This window comes from Salpingoeca rosetta (assembly GCF_000188695.1).
Source record: "Salpingoeca rosetta unplaced genomic scaffold supercont1.14, whole genome shotgun sequence".
Classification (NCBI taxonomy): domain Eukaryota; class Choanoflagellata; order Craspedida; family Salpingoecidae; genus Salpingoeca; species Salpingoeca rosetta.
Genome location: NW_004754920.1, coordinates 844,767 through 869,923, shown reverse-complemented (window position 1 = coordinate 869,923; position 25,157 = coordinate 844,767). Strand labels below are relative to the sequence as shown.

At 56.9% G+C, this 25,157-nt stretch overlaps 5 protein-coding genes across 5 annotated transcripts; 3 read left to right on the top strand and 2 right to left on the bottom strand.

Annotated features, from left to right (window-relative positions):
- Nucleotides 1–930: 930 nt before the first annotated feature.
- On the top strand, nt 931–2,262 carry PTSG_06286 (uncharacterized protein; the record flags this gene model as incomplete). Its single annotated transcript, XM_004993120.1, has 2 exons — nt 931–1,607; nt 1,831–2,262. The coding sequence occupies 2 exons, from the start codon at nt 931–933 to the stop codon at nt 2,141–2,143; spliced, it is 990 nt and encodes a 329-aa protein (XP_004993177.1). The 3' UTR covers nt 2,144–2,262.
- PTSG_06285 (uncharacterized protein) lies at nt 2,167–5,310 on the bottom strand (the record flags this gene model as incomplete). The annotated part of the gene is made up of 4 exons (XM_004993119.1): nt 2,167–3,892; nt 4,117–4,347; nt 4,667–4,779; nt 5,070–5,310. The coding sequence occupies 4 exons, from the start codon at nt 5,308–5,310 to the stop codon at nt 2,486–2,488; spliced, it is 1,992 nt and encodes a 663-aa protein (XP_004993176.1). The 3' UTR covers nt 2,167–2,485.
- Nucleotides 5,311–7,237: 1,927 nt separating this feature from the next.
- PTSG_06284 (uncharacterized protein) lies at nt 7,238–15,941 on the top strand. The gene is made up of 2 exons (XM_004993118.1): nt 7,238–7,277; nt 7,551–15,941. Exon 2 carries the CDS (start codon nt 7,558–7,560, stop codon nt 15,400–15,402), a length of 7,845 nt encoding a protein of 2,614 aa, XP_004993175.1. The 5' UTR covers nt 7,238–7,277; nt 7,551–7,557; the 3' UTR covers nt 15,403–15,941.
- Nucleotides 15,942–16,147: 206 nt separating this feature from the next.
- Nucleotides 16,148–21,640, top strand: PTSG_06283 (uncharacterized protein). Its single transcript, XM_004993117.1, has 15 exons — nt 16,148–16,257; nt 16,486–17,148; nt 17,382–17,469; nt 17,848–17,932; nt 18,147–18,234; nt 18,481–18,573; nt 18,708–18,830; nt 19,022–19,139; nt 19,393–19,472; nt 19,661–19,709; nt 19,890–19,975; nt 20,282–20,368; nt 20,572–20,654; nt 20,930–20,974; nt 21,206–21,640. The coding sequence occupies exons 1-15, from the start codon at nt 16,174–16,176 to the stop codon at nt 21,414–21,416; spliced, it is 1,983 nt and encodes a 660-aa protein (XP_004993174.1). The 5' UTR covers nt 16,148–16,173; the 3' UTR covers nt 21,417–21,640.
- PTSG_06282 (serine hydroxymethyltransferase) lies at nt 21,563–25,135 on the bottom strand. Its single transcript, XM_004993116.1, has 8 exons — nt 25,117–25,135; nt 24,850–24,918; nt 24,349–24,663; nt 23,932–24,046; nt 23,688–23,754; nt 23,326–23,496; nt 22,519–23,179; nt 21,563–22,058 (listed from the first exon to the last, which is right to left on the bottom strand). The coding sequence occupies exons 2-8, from the start codon at nt 24,892–24,894 to the stop codon at nt 21,939–21,941; spliced, it is 1,494 nt and encodes a 497-aa protein (XP_004993173.1). The 5' UTR covers nt 24,895–24,918; nt 25,117–25,135; the 3' UTR covers nt 21,563–21,938.
- Nucleotides 25,136–25,157: the final 22 nt, after the last annotated feature.

Genomic DNA, 25,157 nt, shown 5'->3' with positions numbered 1-25,157 from the left:
AGCGTAAATGCAGGTATCAACGCGAGCTTGTTGTGCTGTGGGATGAAACTATGACCCTGGGCTTGTGTGGCATTGAACCTACCAGGTCACGACAACAAAGACACACAAACCTTTGCATGAGCAAGCTAATTTTGTTGCCGTGGACGCGATTGCTTCGGTTTGAGGAAGTGCGTCCATGTTGTTGTGTTGTGTGTGAGCGTGGAACCACGGCAACATGACACTTGCTTGCAGTCTGCAGTGTGTGCGACTTTCTGTGTTCTTGAGCGCGATGTTGGAGAACAAAGAACAAAAAAAAACCTTTGCATGATTTGACCAAGCTCACATGGTGTGTATGAAGGGACGAGATGACCTCGGTCTTGGACAGACATCTGTTTGTGTTGTGCTGCTTCGAATATGACACTGCACAACCACAGCAACAGTATGTAACGATAGTTGCAATGTAATGTAATACAAACCAACACATCAGCAGCAGCACAACAAGCGCGCGTTGAGATGCTGGTCGGCATCCACAACAGCATTGAGAGTCGGAGGGGGGACTCTGGCTGGGCATCGATCCACGAAGTGGGCTCTGTCATGGGAAAGGCCAGCGGCATCTCTGCTGCCTCACCTTGTATTTTGGTGTACAGTCACAGAGACATCTGACATGCAAGTACAAGCAAGGCAGAGTAAATTGATGTGACACAGCTTGTGCGTTGTTGGTCTCAACAAACGCACATACAGCACAGCGGTCATTTTCCGCCATCATCATCATCCAACACCCAAGCCATGCACAGGCAGCAAGGGCAACATCCGGCCTCCAAATCATCCTGAGAAGCAGCCTCAAGAGGCTTTCTCGCTGAACCATCTCCCTGACAAGCGTGTGCCTCTACTCTCCTCCGAAGCGATCCGAATCGCTTTCTGTGTCAGAAAACACAGCAGCCAAACACCAACATGCCGGAGCAGTTTGCGTTTTCGCGTGAGACGTCCTCAGTTGACGTGGCCTTGACTGGAAGGCCAACGCAAACAACAGGCTACTATTCCTGCTTTCTGCGATACAAATACCACTGCATCCGCGCAACGACGGGCGGCCCAAGGTTGCTTGGGGCAGCCCTTGGCAGCTGTGCCATCACGTTCCTCGATATCTGGTCCACTTTTCAGGCAAAGACAGCCATCTTCATGAAACTGATCTCCGTCGTTGGGGTAATTGTCGTGGCGTGCCTTGGCATGTACGGCACCATTCCCTTTGAGATTGCGTTCTACTGCTGCGCCGGTGTGGCTGGGTACCAGGTCCTGACCCTCTTCATCGACATCCCCCTCTACTTTGCTGTCGACGTTCCCCTGCAAATTGTCTGGGAACACGCTCTAGTGGCGCGCACAGACATAAACCTGGGAAGCGGCAACGACTTTCTGAGGGTGACTGCGAAGAACCGGACCCAGTATTTGGCAACTGATCTTGAAACGCATATCCTCGCTGCCGACTTGGTGGAACGGGCAGAGGTTACCATCATGCTGTACAGAGACTCGTGGTACAATCGAAACGGTGATATCAAGTACGTCCTGTCCTGGCTTGCTGTTGGCTCGAAGACGACCGCATATTTTTTTGTGTTTGCCTTCAAGAGCCTTCAAGAGTGTGGCATGATCACCAAAGTAGTTGTATCGCTTGCCTGTGTTTCAAGGGCGATTGATGTGCGTGGTGGGGATGACCATGTGAGTCCACTATTTGCTTGTTCGTTTCATGACTCTGCTGGGCTTGCATCGTCGCTCACACGTACGCACACGCACGCACGCACACACGCACGCACACACGCATCTCAATGTCCGTGCCGCTTGTCCGCTGGCTGAAAATGACAGCATTGGATTCCTTCACAAGCTGTCATTTTCATTTCTTCACTGCATCATCCCACTGGGCTCTCTGGCGATTATGTTCTTCCTCGACAGCGAGTATTACCTCCTGCCAATCGCAACACTTGTCGCTGCCTGTGTATGGGCGTTGCTTCTGGGTCCTCTGGTGTATGCAGCCCTGCTGGTTGTTGCATTGGTCGCAAACTGTGCGCTGTTGGGCATCCCGGGCTGGATCACGTCGTCCATCTACAAGGCATGGGAAAGGAGCATGGTTGCAAACGCCAATACGGCTCGTGAAGGACGCTACCTCAAGAATCTGTGACCAAGCTTGCCCGTCACTTGCATTTGGTGTTATGACGCATTGTTCTCTTCTTAACCTTGATGTACACGACATGCTGAGAGTAACAAGCCATCACGTTCTTTAGTACGATCACAAACACAGAGTGCAGCAGGACCAAAGATAGACACACACACACACACACACACACGCGCGCGCGCGCGCAGGCGATGGTTGCTGCACCAAAGACAACGGGGGAGGGGAAATGGAGAATAACGAATGAGCGCTGACATGAGCCAACACCAATACAGACAGAGAGCAGCACGAGCCAACTCGGAGATCCCACCATCACCCATCATCCATCATGCACCACACGTCACACTCACGTCACAGCAAATGGGCAATGGCGGCGATAGCTGCCTGTCGAGGCCCTGGTTCTGCGCGTTCTGTTGCATCCTCCTCCTCCCTCTCCTCCTCCTCCTCCCCCTCCTTTGCCACCAGCTCCGCCTTGTCTTCGGAGAAGAGCTCGAACCCGAAGGAGCGCGTGTACATCCGCACGGCGCGCGGAGTTGTGGTCTGCGTGGAGAGCACCGCTGCCTGCTGGCCGCGTTTGAGGGCCATGCGCAGGGCAGCGTGCACAATGGCGCGGCCCAGCCCCATCCCGCGAAACTGTGGGTGCACCGCTACCCACTCCAGGCGTGCCAGCCCGCTGCTCTCCTCCGTCACAATCTCGTAGCGCAGGTCCTTGAGCGGCCGCTGCGGCTGCGGAACTGAGGCCTGGCTCTCCGTAGCCGGCGGCTTTGGTGTGGACCCCTGCGATGGCTGCGACGGTACTGTCGCGGTGGTGGCTGCTGCGATTGGCGGTGCTGGGGATGTGAGGTAGCGCATCAAGCCTGGGCAGCGCTGTAACAGACCGCGACTTGGCAGCCAGTCTGTGGCAGTGGCGACGGCATGCATGCGGCGTTTTGCGTCACGGTGCACGACGAACAAGCAGCGTTCGCCAAAGAGACCGCAGCTGCTGCTGTCCCCATCGTTCTTGCGGTCATGGCTGCCTGTCTGTGCTGCCTCCTGTTCCTGTGCACCCGCCCTGCCGGCGTATGGGGCGAATGATGCAGCGAATCGCTCGCGCGCAGCATGCACTGAAGCAAACTCCCCTGCCTCTGTGAGCAGCTGACACCACGTGGATGCCATGTGTGCTGGTGATGTTTCGCGTGCAAGCGCGTTGGCGTCCACAATGGCATACCCAAAAGGCAGCGCTTCCTGCTGCTGCTGCTGCTGCTGCTGCTGTGGTTGCAACCTTTGCTGTTGTTGTTCATACAGGGCTGCTTGTGTGCTGCGGTGCATGCCCTCCTCGCCTTCTCGTTGCCCTCGCTCGCCATCACTCTCCTTCCTACCTGTGCCATCCCCTACGGCTGCCATAAGGTTGTTGCAGATGAGGATGAGCGGGGCGTACGGAATGGTGTCCGTGTCGCGGGCAGGAACATCCACCGCGTGCTCCAGCAGATCAAATTGTTTCGGCAGCACGGCTGTTGCGCCAGCCCAGGAAGACATGCTGCCTTGTTGCAGTTCAAGGCAGAAGAAATGCGGATCTAGGCTTGCATCTGGATAGTGCAGGTCAAAGTCTGCGACGGGCCTGAACCCGAACCGGCGGTAGTACTCTGAGCCGAGCACCAACACTGCTGCCACACCTTGGGCCCTCTGTTGCTCCAGCGCCCACTCTGTAAGTTTCGATCCAATGCCTTGTCTTTGGCAACTTGGCAGCACACTCAACGGCGCAAGTAGCGTCACGTTGGGCTGTGAATTTTGGTGTGTGTGTGTGTGTGTGTGTGTGTGTCAGTGTGTGTGTGCGTGAAAATGAGCGTGCATGAACGTGTGTGTGTGTGTGTGTGCGTGCGTGTCAGTGTGTGTGTGTGTGTGGACATGAGTGTGCGTGTGTGTACGTGTGTGTGGTCGTTGTGATCTCATGTTCTTGCTTGTGCAAAGCGTGATGCATGTGCCACGAAGCATATTGGCTGTACCTGACTGCGCATCGAAGCACCATGCTTTGGCCGTTGTAGTGTGACAGGAAGAAAGAGAATGTGGGCCACAATCTCGTCAGCACCACTGCTCTCACGGCTGCCGTCACAAACCCCGTCATCCTCGTTGCCGCTCTTCACCGCCACAGCAGAAAGGGACAAAGGCTTTGGATATGGTCGGCACGTGTCCACAAGACATGCCTCTGCTGGCGTTGGAAACGCAGACACCAGCACCTGCAACCAACGTGCATGTACATGTGTGTGCGTGTACGTGCGTGCGTGTGCGCGCGAGCGCGTGTGTGTGTACATGTGTGTACATGTGTGTGTGTGTGAACGAAAGTTGTTGTCGTCGTTGGGTGTGAATGTTAGTTTGCTCGCTCGCTTCACTCGTGTTGTTGGTGCCACAGGCGCAACAGCTCAAGTACAAGGCAGCAAGAGAACTTGTAGCAAGCCAAGGTCACACGTCACAACAGCGTGACGCGCGTGGTTCCCTATCATCAACGTCAGCCACCCACCACAACCACCAGTACCGCCGCCACGCTCACACACGTACGTGTCTGACTTGCGCGCGGTCTTCCACGCTGTCTTCATCCTCTTGCCGAAGAAACGTGAGCATTGGGTTGCGGTTGAAGTCATGAGTATTGACCCATATCTTCCAATGAATTTCTGCTTTGTTTGTATTTGAGGAGCAGCAGACACCACCCACCACACACACACACACACACACACACACACAGACACACACTCGCACACACACACACACACACACACACACACACACTAGCACACACACACACACACACACACAAGCACGCACACACACACACACTAGCACACACACACACACACACACACACACTAGCACACACACTAGCGCGCGCGCACACACACACACGAGGGCGCGCGCACGCTTCAGTGGCCAATTGCCGCTGGTGGTTTAGGTGGGGAGATTGGACGCTGGCCAGTGGGGCCCGTGCCTGGTGGAACGTCCGTGGTGGAGGCCCAGCCGCCAGGCCCTTTGCTGCCGTGTCCGCCGCCCTTGCCCACGCCAGTCTGCACACCGGGGATCTTCCATCCACCCGGACTCTTGCCGCCGTGGGCACCGCCTTTGAATCCACCGGCTTTGCCCTTTGCCTTGCCCCGGCCAGCCTTGTCTCCTCCGGGCTTGCTGCCCACGCCTCTTCCGCCTCCAGGCATCTTGCTGGCTGGCTTAAAGGCTGCTGAAAGGAGGATTGGACTTGGTCTTCTTGTTCGTGCTGTTTGTGGGCTGGATTCTGAACGCCGCCGAAGCCCCGTCCTTGTCTTCTTGTCTTGCCTTTTCCTTGTCCTTGGTGTGCTGTTGTGCCTTCTTGGTGGGTTCCCGCGCTCCTTTGCTTGCCTGCCTGCCTGCCTGCCTGCCTGCCTGCCTGGTGGCTCTTGTTCCCCCGCTTAGTTCCTCCGTGTGTCCGTTGCGTGTCAGCAAAGAAAATGAATAGATGTGAGCCAGTATCGTTGATGACAGCCAGAAACGGCGGCGTTGAGTCGATCAAGTAAGCGAGGCGCAGGGTGGGAGTGTTGTGGTTGTGAGTGTTAAATTACATGTTACTTCCACCCTATTACTTCTCCATTGTGTATTGCTTGAGTGATGTTGATGAAGTAATGCAAACGAAGCCTTGCAAGCAAAGCAACGCGAGTGAAGAAAGTTGTGCAAGGCGCCACCGTACCGTCATCCCGCTGTGCCACAGGGGGTGCGTTGTCTTGCCGCTGTTCCTTGAGTGATTGGGTTCGATTCCACCGCACGCAAATGCTTACAGACAGACTCACCCTGATGAGGTTGTGATGCGGTTTAAAGGTTTAAGCAACAGGCTGGTGTCTTGAGGCTGTTTACTGCTGCGGCACCGTTTGCAGGTTGCAAGAAGCAAAGGCAAGACACACACACACATGTAGGAAAGGGAGAAGGAAGAGGAATCAGAAAGGCGAAAGAAGCAGGAAGAAGGGGAAGCAATTCAGAGGGAACACGCAGGACCCGAGACCACGTGAACAAGCACACAAAGCTCAAATTCACACGCATCGGGTCGCAGAGTCGTCGAGTTGTTGGGAGAGCTGCTGCCGATCCGTCATTCGCCTTTGCCTCGATTCAGCCTCACTTGCTGCCGGGTGGCGCATTGTAGCGGCCGCCACCTGAAGGGTTGCCCGTGGTGGAAGGCCATCCGCCAGACGTCTTGCCGCCAGGTGGCGCGTTGGTGCGCCCGCCGCCCGAAGCGTTGCCCGTGGTTGACGGCCAGCCGCCTGGCCCCTTTCCACCACTGCCGCTGCCTTTGCCACCAGCATGGCCCTGGCTGCCACCGCCGTGGCTGCCACCTTTTCCTCCGCCACTACCGCCTTTTCCACCGCCGGGCATGTTGACTTGTCTGCGAAGCCGAAAGAACTTGTATCGGAAGGCGTATCTTCCTTCAGTTGGGCGTCTTGTGTGCTCGAGTACTTGGGACGTTGCTTGCTTGGACTGTCTGGCTGTCAATGAGAAGCAGGAAAATGAACATCACCGACTTGGAGCACCGACAACTTTCCAGCGCCACAACTGCCTGCCTTCCCAGCTTCTCAGCTTCCTTGCTCTTGCTGCAGAGTGACGGTGTGACGGTGTGGCGGAGTGACGGCGTGACGGTGTGACGGTGTGACTGTGTGTGATGGAGTGATGGAGTGATAAAGTGATGGGTTACACACGCCAACACACTGAAGCAACCAACCTGTCATGTGTACGTTGATGTATTGTTACTAATGCTGGTGGTCGCCATCACAGCCAGACAGCCAACCTTCGAAACACTGAGAAGCAGAAGCAAACACGAAGGCTGCCATGTCACACAAGATCACACAAGAAGCAACGAGCAAAGGAGCAACAAGCGAAGCAACCACAAAAGAGCGGACGCAGTTTCTGTTGTGTCAGCCCCACGAAAAGCGTCGAGTCAGCAGTTTCCTTTGTTGGAGATCATTTGTTGAAAACTTCAACCAATAATCTAGCTGTCCGCACTTTAACACCAACCGCTGGTGTGTTTGTGTGGTGTTGTGTGCATGTCAGTGCGTCTCCGTGTGTGTGTGTGTGTGTGTGTGTGTGTGTGTGTGTGTGTGTGTGTGTATTTTGTAAGTGTCTTTTTCTCCTCCTCTCCACACAACCAACCAAGCCAGTCAGTGTGAGTGTGAGACGCTCCGACCCTCCTCTGTTCTTCTGTTGTTGACAGACTTGTTGTTGTTTCGAGATCGATGGACCTGATGGACAGTCAGCTCCGCAACACGCACACACACACACACACACACATACTCAACCTGTCCTTCACCCTGCTGTTCTCGTTCTCTCGTGTTCATTTCCCTGTATTTCAACCACACACACACACACACACACACACACACACACACACACACACACACACACACACACACACACACACACACACACACACACACAGAGTAGCCATGTCAGCGTCTCCGCAGCAACAACAACGACCACGGCCACGCCTTCGAGCGCCACGACGCGCGGCAGCATCAGCCGCACGATCTTCTTCGTCATCCTCCACCTCCTCTCGCTCCTCAACGACATCGTCTCATGCATCCTCATCGTCCAGCCGGCGACGCCAGCAAAACCGCCACCGCGACCAGCGGCAGCAGCAACAGCAACAGCAAGACCCTGGTTTTGAGCGCTATCGAAGAGCTTTTGAGGGCATCGCCCACAGCAAGAAGAAGGCCAGCCCTTCCAAGAAGCGCGTCTTTCTGCTCGCTCTCGCTGACTTTCGCCGCTCCTCTGACAGCGAGCTTGTTAGGCTCCTGAATCTGTCCAAACCCCTCAACGATATCCTTCCCAGGGCTTCTGACGCCAATGATTTCACCCCCGATCGCTGGGTGAACGCGATCAACCGCCTGCTGGTCATCGAAGCGAAGGAGTTTGAGCGGCAACGCAACGCCGCCCTCCGTGCCATGGCCTCCGACTCCAGGGCGCTGAAGGCAGTGTTGTTCGAGATTGAGACCCCACACCCGGGCCAGTCGCACGCGGAGCACATCACCGCAATCGCCAAGCTGTTCCGCATCGTGTGCACGACCACTCAGGGCTTGCTTTCCCGATCCATCCTGTCGTCGATGCACAGGTTTCGGCAATCGCCTGCCGTTCGCAAGTGCCGGTCCAGCAACAGCGACGTTCAAGCCTTTCTGGCTCTCTTTGAGGGTACATCATTTCGAACACTGCCCATCGTCCCCAAGATTGAGGTCCTGCAACGATCGTTGGCCCCTGGCGAGCACCTCTTCCCGCTGGAAGGCAATGCCAACATGGAGCAGCTGCTCGAGCACCACTTCCGTCTTCTGCGCGAAGACAACATCGGCCTCCTGCGCAGCGGCAACAGCGACGACAGCGACGCGGTGTTCGGCCTGACGCAGTCCCGCTATCTTCCGGTTTACAACGTGCGCCCCTGCGAGTTTGACCTGCTGCTCAACGGCCGCGCCATCACCTTCACCTTTGAGCTTGGGCGCGACAGTGCGTACCACAAGCTCAACAATACCTCCCGCATCCGCTTCTGGCAGCGCGAGCGCGTGCTCATGGCAGACTGGCTTGTCGTGTTGCTTGAGAACGGCGTGCCGAAGCACCTTGCCCGCATCGACCGCATACGTGACATCGGCATGCTGATGAAAGGCAAGGTTCATCTCACCCTCCTCGATGACGCAGTGGCCGACGAGATTGTCAGGGACCTGGTCCACCACGAGTGCGGGAGCATTACCCACGTCCTCAAGAAGCAGCCCGCGCAGCAAGAACAGAACCGATCGTACACCTTGCTTCAGCTGTCCCCTTTGTTCGCATATGACAAGCCGCTGCGGCAGCTGCAGGAAATGAGCGACTTCCCCTTTGAGGAGGAAGTGCGCAAGAACACCAACTACAAGCTGAAGGAGCGAGACCTCATCAATGTTGGCCACCACAATGGCACGAGCACCACTGACGCCAGTTCCAGTGCCAGCAACACCGCACCCAGCAGCAACAACTCCCGTCATACCAACAGCCACGTTGATGACGTTGATGACGTTGATGATGGTGATGATGGTGATGATGGCGGCGGGTGGCAGCCGGCCCCAGCAAACAGGAAGCGGCAGGCACGGCGCCACCGCCGCACAGTCGTCGGCCCTCCAGAGTACATGAAGCGTGGGCAGCACGATGCACAGCTTGCCCAGTTCCTGCGCAGCCGCGATGGCGGTGCAGAGCTGAACGCCAGCCAGCGCGCCGCGATGGTCCACGTCATGCGCAACCGCCTGGCGCTGATCCAGGGCCCACCAGGCACAGGCAAGACGCACATTGGCGTGGTCATCACACGCTTCCTTGTGCAGGTGCTCAAGCTCAAGGTGCTCGTCGTCTGCTTCACCAACCACGCGCTGGACCAGTTCCTCTCCGAGCTCCTCGGTGATGAGATCGGCGACGACGATGGTGACGATGGGGACGGCGGTGACGGCAGTGACGGCGCTGACAGTGATACAAGCGGCAGCAGCGACCAGCAAGGCACAGCTGGGCGTCGTCGGGAGGCAACGCGCCACAAGCAGCTCGCCGTTACCAAGAAGATCGTGCGCCTGGGCAGCAGATGCAGGCACCCTCGTCTTGAGCAGTATCAGCTGCGCAACTTGCGCGAGGGCAGTGACTCACACGCCCTCAAGCCTGCTCAGCGGAAGGAGGAGGGTAGGCTGCGGAAACAGAAGACACGCTTGCGCAACCACATCTGCGCCCTGCGCCGCGCCATTTGCTTTGAGCGGCACAGCGAGGCAGCTGCTCAGTGCTATCTTGGCTACAGGGGCAGCCCGGAAGAGCGTGCTGCCTTTGGATTCCCGCCTCTCCGGTCAAACAGCAGCAGCGACCCAGGCACCCAGCACAAGCACAAGCACAAGCACAAACCAGCAACCAAGGCCAAGTCTGCAAGTGCAAACAGCAACAGCAACAGCAACAGCAACAGCAACAGCAACAGCAACAGCAACAGCAACAGCAACAGCAACAGCAACAGCAACAGCAACAGCAACAAGGCCGAGTCATTGTGGGGGCTGTGGTGCACAGGAGCCCCGCCACCACAGGGCTTGGCCAACAACAAGTTGTGGAAGTACCCGCTGGATACACGCAAGCTGACCGCCCTCAATTGGAATGAGCGCATCCCGGAGCTCGTCGTCGACCTTCGCAGGGCTATTGCTGATGCTGACGAGCAACTGGGCAAGCTGCGGGCCGCCAAGGACCGCACCATCTTGGCGGATGCAGACATCATTGGCTGCACAACGACTGGTGCTGCCGGCCACGCCGACGTGCTCAAGGGCCTGGACATCCCCGTGTACATGGCGGAGGAAGCCGGCGAAATCCTGGAGGCGCACGTGCTTGCGTCCGTGCCCACAAAGTGCCAGCACGCCATCCTCATCGGCGACCACAAGCAGCTGCGCCCAAAGGTCAACCGCTACAAGTTCGAGCGGGAGAGTGGCGAGGGCTTCAACCTCAACGTGTCGCTGTTCGAGCGCCTTGTGCCTGTCCTCGGCTTTGCCTCCCTGCACGAGCAGCACCGCATGCGCCCCGCCATCAGCCGCCTCGTGCGCGAGATGACCTATCCTGACCTGCAGGACCACAAGCAGACGAAGAAGCGCAAAGACATCGTCGGCCTGCGGCACAACGTCGTCTTCCTCAACCACGACGAGAAGGAGGGCTTCAGAGACAGCACCACGCGCTCCCGCCACAACCTGGGGGAGGCGCGCATCGTATTTCAGGTGGTGCAGCACTTGCTCCTGCAAGGCTACAAGAGCAGCGACATTGTTGTGCTCACCCCATATGGCGGCCAGGCGCGCCTGTTGGACGGCATGCTGCGCAGCATCACCACGGAGGCCAAGCAGCACCTCCACCTCGAGTGCATGGCGTGCAGGGCAGACTCACACGAGCTTGCCAGCCACCTGCACAGCCACAAGCAGGACCGGTGGCGTCGGCGGTTTGAGGACCCGCAACAGGCCTGGCGCCGGCGTGACTTCTCCCTCGGCGACGGCCATGACGATGACGACGACGGCGACAACCGCAACAACAACTCCACCAGCAGCCGCGACGGCACGTCGGGTGGTATCCATGGCACTAGGCATGCAACAACAGCGACGCCATCATCAGCGAGCGTCGGTCGTGAGCTTAGTGCTGATGGCGGCGCCACCAACAGCAACGACAACGGTGCTGACGGCGACGGTGATGAGGATGGTGAAGACAAGCGCGAAAAGGCCGTGATCAAACGCAATGTGGCGCTGCTGCAGGCGGCGCGCCGCGAGTTCCCCATCAAGGTCGTGACGGTCGACAATTTCCAGGGCGAGGAGGCAAAGATTGTGGTGATTTCCCTCGTGCGCAGCAACAACAAGGGCAGCATCGGCTTCTTGCGTGAGCCCGAGCGCGTGAACGTGATGCTGTCTCGTGCGCGTGATGGCATGATCGTCGTGGGCAACAAGTCTACGTTTGACCGCTGCAACGTCAAGAAAGGCCGCTGGCTCTGGAAGAAGTTCTTTGGCACCCTGCCTGAGGAGGCTGTCTGTGCTGGCCTTCCCATTGTGTGTCCGCAACATGAACACCACGGCCCGTGCGAGCTGGAGACACCGCTGCTGTCTGAGAGAACAATTGAGCCGCACAACCACGGTGGCTGCTCGCAGGAGTGCCCGCGCCCGCTGCCCTGTGGTCACGCATGCAAGCTGCGCTGCCACGATCAAAAGCAGCACAAACGCATGCTGTGCTGTGAGCCCGTGTTCCTCGAGTGTGACGAGTGCGAGGGCGTTTACCAGACGCACTGCCACATGAACGAGCCGCCACAGGCAGCGCACGATCGCGGTGGCGACACAGAGGGCGATGGTGACACGGGAAAGCGCTTTCACGACCCCGTGTGTACCGTGTGTGCGGCGAAACTTCACCTGGAGCACTTGGACAGCAACGCCATTGGTGCTTGCGAGTCCACACTCGAGGATCTCAAGAGTCAGCTGCAGGAACGGCGGACCAGTGACACGGGCATGAGCCTGCCTGCGACCGTGCGAGGGAGCACCGCCTCTAGCTCCTCAGCGAGGAGTGCACCCTCTTCCTCCTCGACAGCGTCGTCGTCGGTGTCATCATCGTCATCTTTGCTCACTGCATCAACTTCAAGCGCCGAATCGCCGTCGGCACTGCCTCAAGCAGGCACGACTACCAGCGTGACGTGCTCTGGCACCCACCTGTGCATGCAGGAAGCACACGTGCGCGTGACGCAGGCGCAGCTGGCGGTGGTGCGCGCAAAGGCCGATGCATTCACCTGCGACCAGGTCGTGGACGATTTGACGAACACGCTTGCTGCCATGCTTGAGCGCCATCTACAGCTCCAGAAAGAACGCATTGACTTGGAGGCTCATCTGTACGGGCACAACACCTTCGAGCAGGAAGAAGAATACGAAGACGAAGAAGAATACGAAGGCGAAGATGGGAACTACTCTGCTGGGTCGTATGACACGGGCGCAAACGACAGCAGCGATGACGATGATGAGGACGAAGAAGAAGATGATGATGAGGACGAAGAAGAAGAGGAAGAGGAGGAAGATGATGAGGAAGAGGAGGAGGCAGAGGTGTGTGACGATGGCCACCAAGAGCTATTGAACATGGTGCAGAGGGATGGTGCAGTGTCGACCGATGACGACGATGAGGACGTGCTTGATGAGGATGATGACGACGACGAAGATGATGAGGATGATGAACAGGATGAGAACGAGGATGGTGCCGGCACTGATGACAACTACGATGACAACGGCATTGATGCCGATGATGTTGATAGCTACGATGGCGTCGTTGAAGGTGCTGAGGACAGGCTGCATGAAAGCATTAGCGATGGAGAGAGTGATGACAACGGCTACGAGGCAGATTTCGTCGACGATGACGATGACAGGAGCGATGACGACGAGGATTACTCTCCATCTCAATATGACCAAGGGGATGAGGAACACGCCGCTGCCGCTGCTAGCAACGCTGAAAGCGGTGGTGACGACGATGATGATGGTGATGACGACATGAGGCCAACAGACGAGGACTTGCAGACCATCATCGACCGCTTGCACGAGGACAAGCAAGATATTGAAATGCAAATTCCACAGGCTGAAGACCAACTGCAGAAGTGGCAACAGCAGCAAAAGCAGGCGCACGAGAAGCTGGCACGGGCACGCAGGTCCCTGCGAAGTGCACTGTTTGCGCTGGTTGATCTTCTGCGCGATGGCGCCTCCGCACTGACACCGCCCGGCACAAGCGGCATGACCCCAAAGGAGTTGGTGGATGTAGCTAACGGCCGCGTGGGTGATGGCGAGCCGGCAGAAGTTAATGCAAGCAACGGCAAGCGAGAAGGAGCAGTACATGACAACAACAGCACGAATTCGGCCGGTAGTGGTGACCAGGACAAGAAGAAGAAGGACAAGAAGGAGAACAAGAAGAACGAGGAGAACGATAACAGCAAGGGCAAGGAGGTGAACGGGGCCGAGACGCAAGCAGGCAAGCTCTGCAGCGACCTCACGATCGCAGCCATTCTGGAGTATGCCGGTCACATGTTTAGCTTGCCCTTCCCAACAAAGTGGAACAGTCTCATTGTTGGTTGCGATGGCAATGGGCGGGACTCCGCCAGCACCCGCACCGAAGACCCTGAGCAGAGCGCCGGCAAGAAGAAGAGCAAGAAGAAGAAGAAGAAGAAGAAGAAGAGGAAGAAGAAGAAGAGCAAGAGCAATAGCAAGAGCAAGGACACCACGAAGCAGTTGGCCAGCAACTCCGACACCAGTAAGGCCAACAACAACGGCGCCGGGGCGAGTGAGCAGCCTCCACATGAGAGTGCGGCTGGGCCAGACCTGTCGCCATCCATGAGCACGTGCCCGGGTGTTCTCGATGGCGGCGGCGCAGTGGCACTTGCTCACGACAAGGTGTGGCAGGCCATTGTCGGCCACAACTTGTTTGAGGAAGGGCTCGTTGAGCGCACGAGGCAGCGGAGGATTGTACTGCACCAGCTGTTTCAGCGCTTCACGCCCTTGTGGCGACAGGAGGAGGATGCCATCCGAAAGCTGCGGAAAAACGGCGTCCGCGCAAGCAAGATGTCGCAGGAGGAACTGAAAAAGCTGTTGCACTCTGGTCGCTTCCGTTCAGGCTCTGACGCGTACAAGTCGGTGAAGCAAGTGCTGAACGCGCGCACTGCGATGGGTGAGCTGGTGATGGCACAGAAACCCATCTTGGACAAGGTTGGAGTCAAGAAGGATACGTGGACAAAGGATGACGCCGAAGCGGAGTTGAAGGAGGTGCAAGACATCCTCAAGCAGCGCCAGGAGCAGGGGCACCACAGGCGGCTGGCCCGACTGGCCCTAATGCGCGTGCTGCACGTGCAGATGCTCCTGGAGATGCGACTGTCGCAAATGACACCGGCAGTCGCGGCGAGCGAGCGACAACTGCTGAGGAAGCGCGTGCCTGAACTGCTGTTTGACTCTGACAGCAGCAATGGCACCGTCAGCGGAAGCAGCGCAAACAACAACGACAACAACAACAACAACGACGACGACAGCAGCCGCAGCCGCCGTGACGGTGGGGGCCTCCATTGCGCGCGGGTTGCCGTACGCCTGCTCCTGCGGTGCGGCCCCTTGCGGCTTACCGAGACCACAATGAGCGCCGAAACCGCAGTGAAGAGCCTGTATCGCATCATCTACACCGCCAGCCCGTGCCTTGGCAAGGATGACCTGCACAACCTGGACGTGCCCGAAGGCATGTTCCGCGCCAGCAGTGCTGCAGCGGCGGAGGCAAGGAAGGCCTGGCTCGGCGCCATTCCCGCAGCCATGCAGACGGCCACTGCTCGTGATGGCCCGAACAAGGTGTGGGGCAGCGTTGCAGAGCTCAACGAGGAGCGGCAAGCGTTTGTCAAGACGTTTGAAGCGCGAGCGAGAGGGCGTGAAGGTGCTGGCAGCGGCAGCGGCGACAAGAAGGATGCAGCCCTCAAGTATGCGTTGGACGACGAAGACGGTGACTACTCCGACTACCCGGACATTGACCCGCTGGAGGAGCTCGCTCTTGACGATTACGAGGAGGATGAGACTGATGACAGCAACATTGGCGCTGGCGAGGATGACTGGGCAGTTACTTCTTCGTATGCGCGTGTGGGTGGGGCGTTTGGCAGCATGGGCGCATTTGAAGCGACGAGCGGTGTTCGCAGCCTTGATCACCACAGCGATGATGATTACGATGATGACGGTGATGATGATGATGATGATGATGATGACATGGAGGACGACGCTGAATTTGCTCTTGCTTTTTCAAAGCAGCAGTAGTGAAGAGACGAAGGAGCCCTGGAGGCGGGATGGAGAGGGGATGTTGGGTTGTTTCCTGGTTGAGGATGGGTCTGCATGGACTTACGCACGCGCGCGTGCGCGTTTGCAGTTGGCAGAGTGTTGGCGTTCTGAAAGCGTGCATGGTGGATGGCCTCTTATGCGTCATATGCTGTACGTGAGTGAGTGGGTGTGTGTAGGTGTCTAGGTGTGTGTGTGTGTGTGTGTGTGTGTTGTTTTCTTCTTTCCTTGCGTTTCAGTTCTTTGCGTGTCCTTCTTTCTGTCATCTTTGCGTGTCCTTCTTTCTGTTGGGTCTCGGGCCTGTTGCGTGATGACGAGGATGAGATGTACTGCTGTTGCTTCTTTGCTGCTGTGTTTGAGTGCGGGAAATGCAGAGGGGGGTTGTGTTGATTGCAGGTGTGTGTGCGTTGCATTGCCTTGTGTAGTTGTGTGTTGGTTTTGGCGTGCTTGCGTTGTGTTGTTGGTGTTGTCACGCACATCATTCCTAACGTCGAGCTGTTTCATTGAACAAGAGTTGGTGATTGGCATGGTTTGACAACGTGAAGCCAAGGGGAAGAGAGCGAAAGAGTGAACGGAGTGGACGCGAGGCGAACACGGGAAGCTGAGAAGGGGTGGAAGGGCGGAGGGGAAGGGGAAGGACTGAAGGAGAAGCACATCCGGCCAACCGGACAAGCAGACATCCAAACAACAAGCAAAGAAGTGGGTCGCGACACCACAAAAACCACATGCGACAAGCTGGAAGCAGCGACGACGATGGAGCACCAGCGCTTGGTGTTTGAGGGCTGGGCATGGAAGCAAGGGAAGGTGAACAAGGCCTTCCGACACCGCTTCTTCAAGGTTCGATGTGTGTGTGTGTGTGTGTGTATCGCAGGAGAACAAGGGGCCGAGGAATGAATCCCAAGGCGATAGACTACAGTGAAGACAGTGTTGTTGCAGCAAGCACAGCAAGGCAGAGACAACCCAGACACACACACACACACACACACACACGCACACACACACACACGCACACACACACATACACACACACACACACATCCTCTGCTCCTCTTCCATGCTTGACAGCTGCACAAGGATGGACATGTTGCGTACTTTGCGGGACCAGATGCAATCAAGCCAAAAGGCGTCTTCCAGCTCACACACGAGAGCACGGTGCTTTCGCCAGAGGACCTACTGTCACCTGAGGACGCGGAGGAGCCAGGCTCAGAGCACACACCCCACACACAGGACAGCAGCGCAAGTGGCAACGCTCATGACGCCGCTGACAACGAGACCGCCAATCCCTCAGACACAGCAACAGCAGTGACGGCAACAGCAGCGCCACATGACGGGCTTGGACGGAGCAGCAGTGGCAAGCAACGCGTGCACCGCACGCTGAGTGGCGGCACCGTCACTTGGCCAAAGAACTCGCAGGCAGACGCCCGCATCGGCATCGTCACTGCCAAGCGCGTCTTCTATTTGCAGCTGGACACGGTCGGACGGCGCACTGACTTTCAGACGCATTTCCAGACAGTGATTGACGGCTTGCAGCCCGTGCCCACCGCGAACCTCACTGTCAAGGGCAAGGATGAGGAAGAGGCCGGCGGTGCGCACATGCGCCACGATGTCAAGCATCAGCAGCACGGTGACATTGAAGACCAGCACGAGTACATTGACGAGACAGCGGATGTGGACCATGAGGAGACGTCCGATGAGCGCAACGAGTTCTTCCAGCGGCCCTATCACAAGGCATGGCATGTGTGCGTGTGTGTGTGTGTGTGCGTGTGTGTGTGTGTGTGTGTGTGTGTGTGTGTGTGTGTGTGTGTGTGTGTGTGTGTGTGTGTGTGTGTGTGTGTGTGTGTGTGTGTGAACGGGGAGTGCGCAAGCTTCAAGCAGTGGGTGCTCGCATTCGTACGTGCGCGCGCATGCGGCATTTGCGATCACGTGTCGATGTAACACCATTCCTGGGTTGTTGAACACAGGTTGTGATTGTAGGTGCCGGGTTGGCTGGCATTGCTGCTGCCACACATCTCCGCGAAGCGCACGGCATTGCAGATGTCCTCGTCCTGGGTGAGACACAGACACAGAGAGTGTGTGTGTGTGCGAGAGAGAGAGAGAGAGAGAGAGAGAGAGAGAGAGAGAGAGAGAGAGAGAGAGAGAGAGAGTGTGTGTGTGTGTGTGTGTGTGTGTGTGTGAGTGAGTGAGTGAGTGAGTGAGTGAGAGTGAGTGAGAGTGAGTGAGAGTGAGTGAGAGTGAGAATGAGTGAATATGGGGTCGTGTGTATGTGTGTGTGCATGTGTGAGCATGTGCATGTGTGCAAGTTTGCGTACGTGCGTGCACTGTCTGTTCATGAAGCTACAGCTGTGGTGTCCTTAGCCACCTTTGCACTGCCATCACCCTCCTGCGTTGTGCTCATATCTGCGTGAATGTGCGCATCATCGTATGCAGAGGCGACTCCACGGCCGGGCGGACGTGTGCGGGCGATGCAGTTGCCAACACTCTCAAAGGTCTACCTCGACGCAGGCGGCTGCGAGTACGTACACACACACACACGCACACGCACGCACACCTACATGTACACCTACATGCACACACACACACACACACTCTCTCTCTCACATGCTGGCAACGCTGTAGCTGTGAGTGAGTGAGTGAATGAGCTAGTGAGTGAACGTATTGGATACACGGAGCAAGAATCGCGTCGCAAGCTCATTGCATGGCAACGCCCTGTGCTTGTTTCGTTGCAGGCTGTACGGTACACACGACAACGATCTCGTGTCCATGGCACGGGAGGTGGCGTGCGACGTGTTTGAGCTGGCAGACCCTGCACGAAAGGTACCACCCATTGCACAAACGGATGGTGCTGCTGTTGTTGACAGCACCGAAGGACATGAACACAATCCCCTGCAGGCACACACACATGCACACATGCACACATGAGCACATGCACACATGAGCACATGCACACATGAGCACATGCACACGTGAGCACATGAGCACATGAGCACATGCACACATGCACACGATCGCTGATCATTGCTGTCTGCACATGTGCATGTCTTGCGGCTTGACACGTAACAGGAGCTGGACGTGGGCATTTCGCGGGCAGGAGAGGTGGTGGGCGAGGACGAGATTGAGGACGCCATGGACGTCTACACAGAACTCATGGAGCAGGTGACCTGGCATTACGGCATATGCCAAGGCACTTGAGCACCCTCACACACACACACATTTTGGCTACTATGCGCGTTGTCCCCTTCAATCCTGCGCTCACCGTCACAACCGCAATCCCTTCCACCGTTTGGCAGATTCGAGACGATATTGAGGACATTCACACGGCGCATGAGGACCGCGGATCCGCGCTTCCGAAGGACAGGAGCGTTGCGTCACGTCTTGCACGCGCTATTCGCACCACTGACGACTGTCGCGAGGTTTGGCAGCAACGGAGCGTTGAGGGAGACAGAGATGCGACATCTCTGCTGCGTGCATGTCGTCTGCGACGTGGTCGTTTGTGCGTCTGCTCAGCCATGTTGATCTGATCAAACGTGCTGTCGCTGCGTGCGTTGTTTATCCCCTCCTTCCTAAGCCCCAACACACACACACACATGACCCACCATGGCAGTTGAGTGCGAGGGCGCGGCAGCTGCTCGGGTATTTCCGCACACGCGAGGAAGCGCAGCACGTCGCCGCCTTCTCAGCCCTGAGTCGCAACTGGTTCCTCGAACGCATTCCACTCCCAGGTGTTCATGATGATGATGATGATGATGATGGTGATGGTGATGATGATGATGATGATGATGATGATGATGATGATGATGAAGTGGCGTGTGAACTTGCATTGTCGCGTTCATGCATGATGGTTGGCGTTCTTCTTGTCCACGCTGGTCAAGGTGTCCTGACATGCACATTCACGTTGCTTTTAGTTGCTCACAACGACAAACGACGATGTAACACAACCCCGATGCTGTGTGCAAATTGTTGTGTCGTCACCAGGTCGGCCGCTGCTCGTTCGTGATCTTGCGCACGTCGTCCACGATCTCGCCAAGCGCGCACACGTCAAATACAACCAGCCGGTCGGTCCTCCCTGATTGCTTGTGGGCGGGGTTGCATACACTTGTTGTGTGCCCGCGTTTGTGCATGTTTGTGTGTGCCTGCGTGTGTGTGTATGTTTGTGTGAGAGTTTTCGTTTGTGTGTATGTGTGTGGTCGCGCGTTTTGCAGGATGTTTCGTTCACAGACAATATTGCGTTTTGCGGGTTCAGGTCACACATATTGCGGAAGAGGACAACACAATTGAAGTCAACGGAAAAGGTAGCAGCCACAGTCGTCCTCATTGTCGCCTGCAATGGCCATGACACCCTTGCATCAAAGCAAACACTACCAACTGCCACCTCTGCTTCTTGACCGCCTCACCACCTCTCCATCTCTGCCTTCTCCGTATCCATGACCTTCCCCTCCCACTTCGCACCACTCTTCATCTCCACCCACCAGATGTAACGGCACACATGAAGGTGCGGAACCGCCACGGCCGCGACGTCTTGTGCGATTTCGTTCTCGTCACCGTCCCCGTCAGGTCTGTACCATGGGCGCGCTCGCGCGCGCGTGTGTGTGCGTTGGATTGTGTGTTTTGTCTGTCAGTGTGTGTGTGTGTGTGTGTATGTGTGTGTGTGTGTGCGTGCGTGTGTGTGTGTGTGTGTGTGCGTGCGTGTGTGTGCATGTGTCAGTGCGTGTGCGGGTGTGTGTGCTGTTCGTTTTGCCATGCCTTCGCACGTGCTATTGCAACCATCCTTGCTATTTCTTCTCACCACACACACACACACACACACACACACACACACACACACACACACACACACACACACACACACACACACACCACACAGGAAGCGCTCAGCGACGAGGACGTGGCGCCGCTGCTGACGGAAGAGCTGAAGCGCATGTTTCCCAACGGATCAGAGGAGGACGTCACGGTAATTCAATGCGTCGCTGTTGTCGTGGCGGTGATATTAAGCAGTGGTGGTGGTTGTGATGTTGCTGATGGTGGTGATTGTCAGACTGGTGATTGCTTTCCGTCCGTTGAGCAACGACCTTTGACATCAACATGGCCCACCTGCACACTCTCTCATCGACATTGCACTGCGACTGTCGAATGCATCATTCACTGCGACTGCAGCCGCTGTGCTGCCGCATGACGCGCTGGTCGCGCCATCCGCACATCCACGGCGCCGCCTCCTTCATCAAAGTCAACGGCTCAGGGTGCGATATTCGGTGATGATGGCTTAGGTGGTGGTGGTGCCGTTGTTGTTGCTGCTGCTGCTGCTGCTGCTGCTGTTGCTGCTGTTGATGGTAGTGTTTCTGCTACTTTTTCGTTGTTTGCCGCCAATGGCCATGTTCTGTGGCATTGTGCTTCTTGGGCTGCGTTAAAGGTGTCTTGGGATGCTTGCGTCCATCTCACCACACACCACGTGCCACATGCCACACACCGCACATCACTGCCCATGTTTCTGTTGCTCGCACGTTCGATCTCGCAGTGAAGACATGGACGCGTACGCAGCGCCAGTGGAGAGCACGACTGGGTATGTTGCTTGGCATTGAAGCTGGGCGTGCACGCACAGCATGTGATTTCCTCGTTCTCAATTGCATGCAAACGTAGCTCACACACACACACACACACTGACACCCCCCCCCCCACACACACCCACACACGCACTGACACACACACACACACCCACACACACACACACACACACACACGCACTGACACACACACACACACACACACACACACACACACACACACACTCAAGGGCCAACCCGCGGCTGTTCTTCGCCGGGGAGGGCACGGAGCGAAGCCACCACGGCACGCTGCACGGCGCTGTGATCTCGGCCAAGAAGCAGGTGGACCGGATGGCGGCGAGCATGCTGCACCGGAGCATCAACACAACAAAGGCGGTGGCGAAGAAGGCGTCTCTCGTCACCATTTCCGTCAACGGCTCCTCGTCGCAATCGGAGATTTAAGCAACAGCAACCACCTTTGAGTGGAGGGAGAGTTGTAAGGGTACACACACACACACACACTCACACACATGTATTGCAGTGGGTGGTTGTATTTGGTTATTAAGACATGGCGTGGTGTGCTGTGTGGTGCTTTCCACCACTGGTGCATTTGTTCCCGTTTTCATTGTGTCTTCCACGTACGCAAACGATACAGTCAGTGCACAAGAAACACGCGAGCAAGAGAAACCAACGCAAGCCGACAACTAACACGAGAGCAAAGAGCAGGAGAAAGCACAAGCGAGAGCAATGCAAGGGGACAAAAACAGCGCAATCAGCAGCACTATCACCCACTCCCTGCCGCGACAAGGGCTGCGGGGAATGAAACGAGCATTTGCCGCGTGCGCACACACAGTCACACACGAAACGATGATGGCATCACGACACGCATGTCACTTGCACAGCGCACGCGAGCGTGCGGGTTTGCGTGCGCGTGTGCACGTTGGCACGGCTGCACTGCCTTTCGTTGCACTTTACCGAGCGCGCTTAGTAGTCGCCGCCTGGGAGCGGGAACTGGCGGGCAAAGGCGGCCACGTCCTTGTGCAGCTGCTCAATCTCGGCATTGCCCTCGAGCGCAGGGATGAACGTCTTCAGCGGCTTTCCGTGCTGGTGGAGGGAAAAGGTTGTGTGTGTGTATTGGTGGGAGGGGAAGAGAAGAAAATGATTCATGTGAGTGGGAAACAACACAAAACAGAACAGAAAATCATTGATACACACACGCACATACACACACACACACAGACACAGACAGACACAGACACACACACACAGACACAGACAGACACAGACACACACACAGACACAGACGCACACACACACACACACACACCCACGCACACCCACCCACACACACACACACACAATAAAACACACGCAAGCACACACACACACACACACACACACACACGCACACACCACCACCACACACACACACACACACACACACACGCACGCACACACACACACACACACAGACACGCGTGCGCGCCTGCTGTCACTCACCCTATCCCAAAACAACACCACCATGCATCGACCACACCCCCTCCCCCTCCCCCCAACCACCGACCTCGTTCTGGACGTCGATGGCGATCTTGAGTGCGCGGTTGAGGAACTCAGCCACCTGCCGGAAGTGCTCCTCCTTGAATCCGCGCGTCGTCAGTGCCGGCGTGCCAATGCGCACTGCACCCGGGGCAAGCGCGCTGCGGTCGCCCAGGATAGCGTTCTTGTTGAGCGTGATCTCCGCCTTGTCGCACACCTTCTCCATCTTGGAGCCCGTGATGCCGTGCGGGCGCAGGTCCCAGAGGATGAGGTGGTTGTCGCTGCCGCCCGTGGCCAGCACGTGACCCATCCCCGTCAGCGCATCGGCCAGTGCGCGCGTGTTCTTCTTCACCTGCTGGATGTACTGCTTGAACTCGGGGGTCATCACCTCCTTGAGCTGCGTCGCCACGCCGGCAATCTGGTGCTCGTGGGGGCCGCCCTGCAGCATGGGGAACACCGCAAAGTTGATCTTCGCCTCCAGCTCCTTCTTGAAGAAGATGATGCCTGCGCGCGGGCCGCGAAGCGACTTGTGGGTGGTGCTGGTGACCACATCGCAGTACTCAAAGGGGTCGTTTGCCTCCTGCGCAGCAACCAGCCCGCTGATGTGCGCCATGTCGCACATCAGGTAGGCGCCGCACGTGTCGGCAATCTCCCGGAACCGCTTGTAGTCCCAGTCACGCGGGTACGCACTGCATGCATGCATGGGTGTTTGGATGGAGGGGTGTGGGTGTATGGATGTCGGCGAGAAAACAAGGTTTGGAAGGCGCACGCGTGGCAGAATCCCACGAACAGCACATTCAAAGCTTGCACGTGGCACGCGTGGTGGCGGACGCACCTGCCACCGCAGATGATGAGCTTTGGCTTGAAGACGTCGACGCGCTTCTGCAGCTCGACGTAGTCGATGAGGCCTGTCTCAGCAGACACGCAGTAGGGCAGGCTCTCGAAGAACACAGAGGTGGCAGAGATCTTCTTCGTCGTCCCATCACGCGCGTTGTACGAGTAGTACCTGTGTGTGTGTGTGTGTGTGTGTGTGAGTGTGTATGTGTGTGTGTATGTGTGTATGTGTGCGTGCGTGCGTGCGTGCGTGTGTGTGTGCGTGCTTGTGCGTGTGTGTGGAAAACACAGTGCTGACAAACGAGACCGCACACACGCAAGCACACGCAATGAGGGCGTGCTGATGGAGCACCCCATCCATACCCGTGCGTGAGATGGCCGCCAGACGGGAGATCGAGGCCCATGATGCGGTCATGCGGGTTGAGCAGCGCTGGCAATGCGAAAGGGAGCGTAGCAGTGGGCAGATGCACCAATGGTTGAGTGAAGGTGGGGTGTGTCAAACACAAGAAAGTCCACACTTGTGGGCATTGACACGCACTCGCCCATGGATACATCGACAGTCAGACACGGACACAGACACACACGCGACACGAGCACGAAAGAATACCCGTGTAGACGGCGAGGTTGGCCGGGCTGCCGCTGTAGGGCTGGACGTTGACGCCCCACTGCTCCGGGCTAAGACGGAACGCCTGAAGCGCGCGGTCGCGGCACAGGTTCTCAATCTGGACAGCAGCCACAGTCGCAGTTTTCAGTCACATGGTGTGTATGGGAGCAGGGCTCACAGTGAGGCTTGACAAGGCAGAGAATAAATCAAACCAGAGGGAAGAACAACGCCCACTTCCCTCTCTTCTACACATACAACAAAGAATAACACCCACCTTCCCTTCACCATACACTCAAACGCACACACGCACACTCAAACGCACACACACACACACACACACACACACACACACACACACACACACACACACACACACACGCACACACACACACACACACACACACACACACACACACAAACCTTGTCGATGAACTGCTGGCCACCGTAGTAGCGGGCACCAGGGAGGCCCTCGGAGTACTTGTTGGTGAGGCACGAGCCAAGGCAGTCGTTGACGGCGCGGGACGTGAAGTTCTCCGAAGCAATGAGCTCGAGACCAGAGCGCTGGCGCTCCTTCTCGTGCTGGATCATCTCAAACAGATCTGGATCATGATCCTTGAGCGGCGTCTGGCCGGGGAGCGTCTTGGGAATGTCACTCATGGTGGTGGTAGCGGTGGTGGTGGTGCTGAGGCGGCGGCGGAACCAGCGTGCGCTGCAGGACACAGAGGCGCGAAACAACTGCATCAAGTGCCGGTTGGGTGGAGACAAGGAAGTCAAGGAAGTGTGTGATGGTGAATGGGTGAGTTGGATGAAACGCAAAGGCGAGGCACAGAGCCACGGCAAACATTCCAACTTCCACCACACACACACACACACACACACACACACACACACACACACACACACACACACACACACACTGACCGATCTGGAGAAGAGGGAAATGGCTGCTGTGGTTGGTCCAGGCATTCACAACGATTTGATTCACACGCGCTGTCAGTGGAAACGTCAAGCACCAACAACACAACAACAACGCAAGGACGAGGGTGAATGAGCAAACGAAGAAACACAGGGGAGTTGACAGTGAGAAACAGCAGTTGCGGGCAGCGAGAAACAGCGACAAGCAAGCAGTGCAGTGGTGGCTCTCTCTCTGTATTGGTTGTTGGTTGTTGGCTGTTGGCTGTTGCGTACTGCTTGGTTTTGCGATTGTTGAAAAGTAGGAATGATTTGCA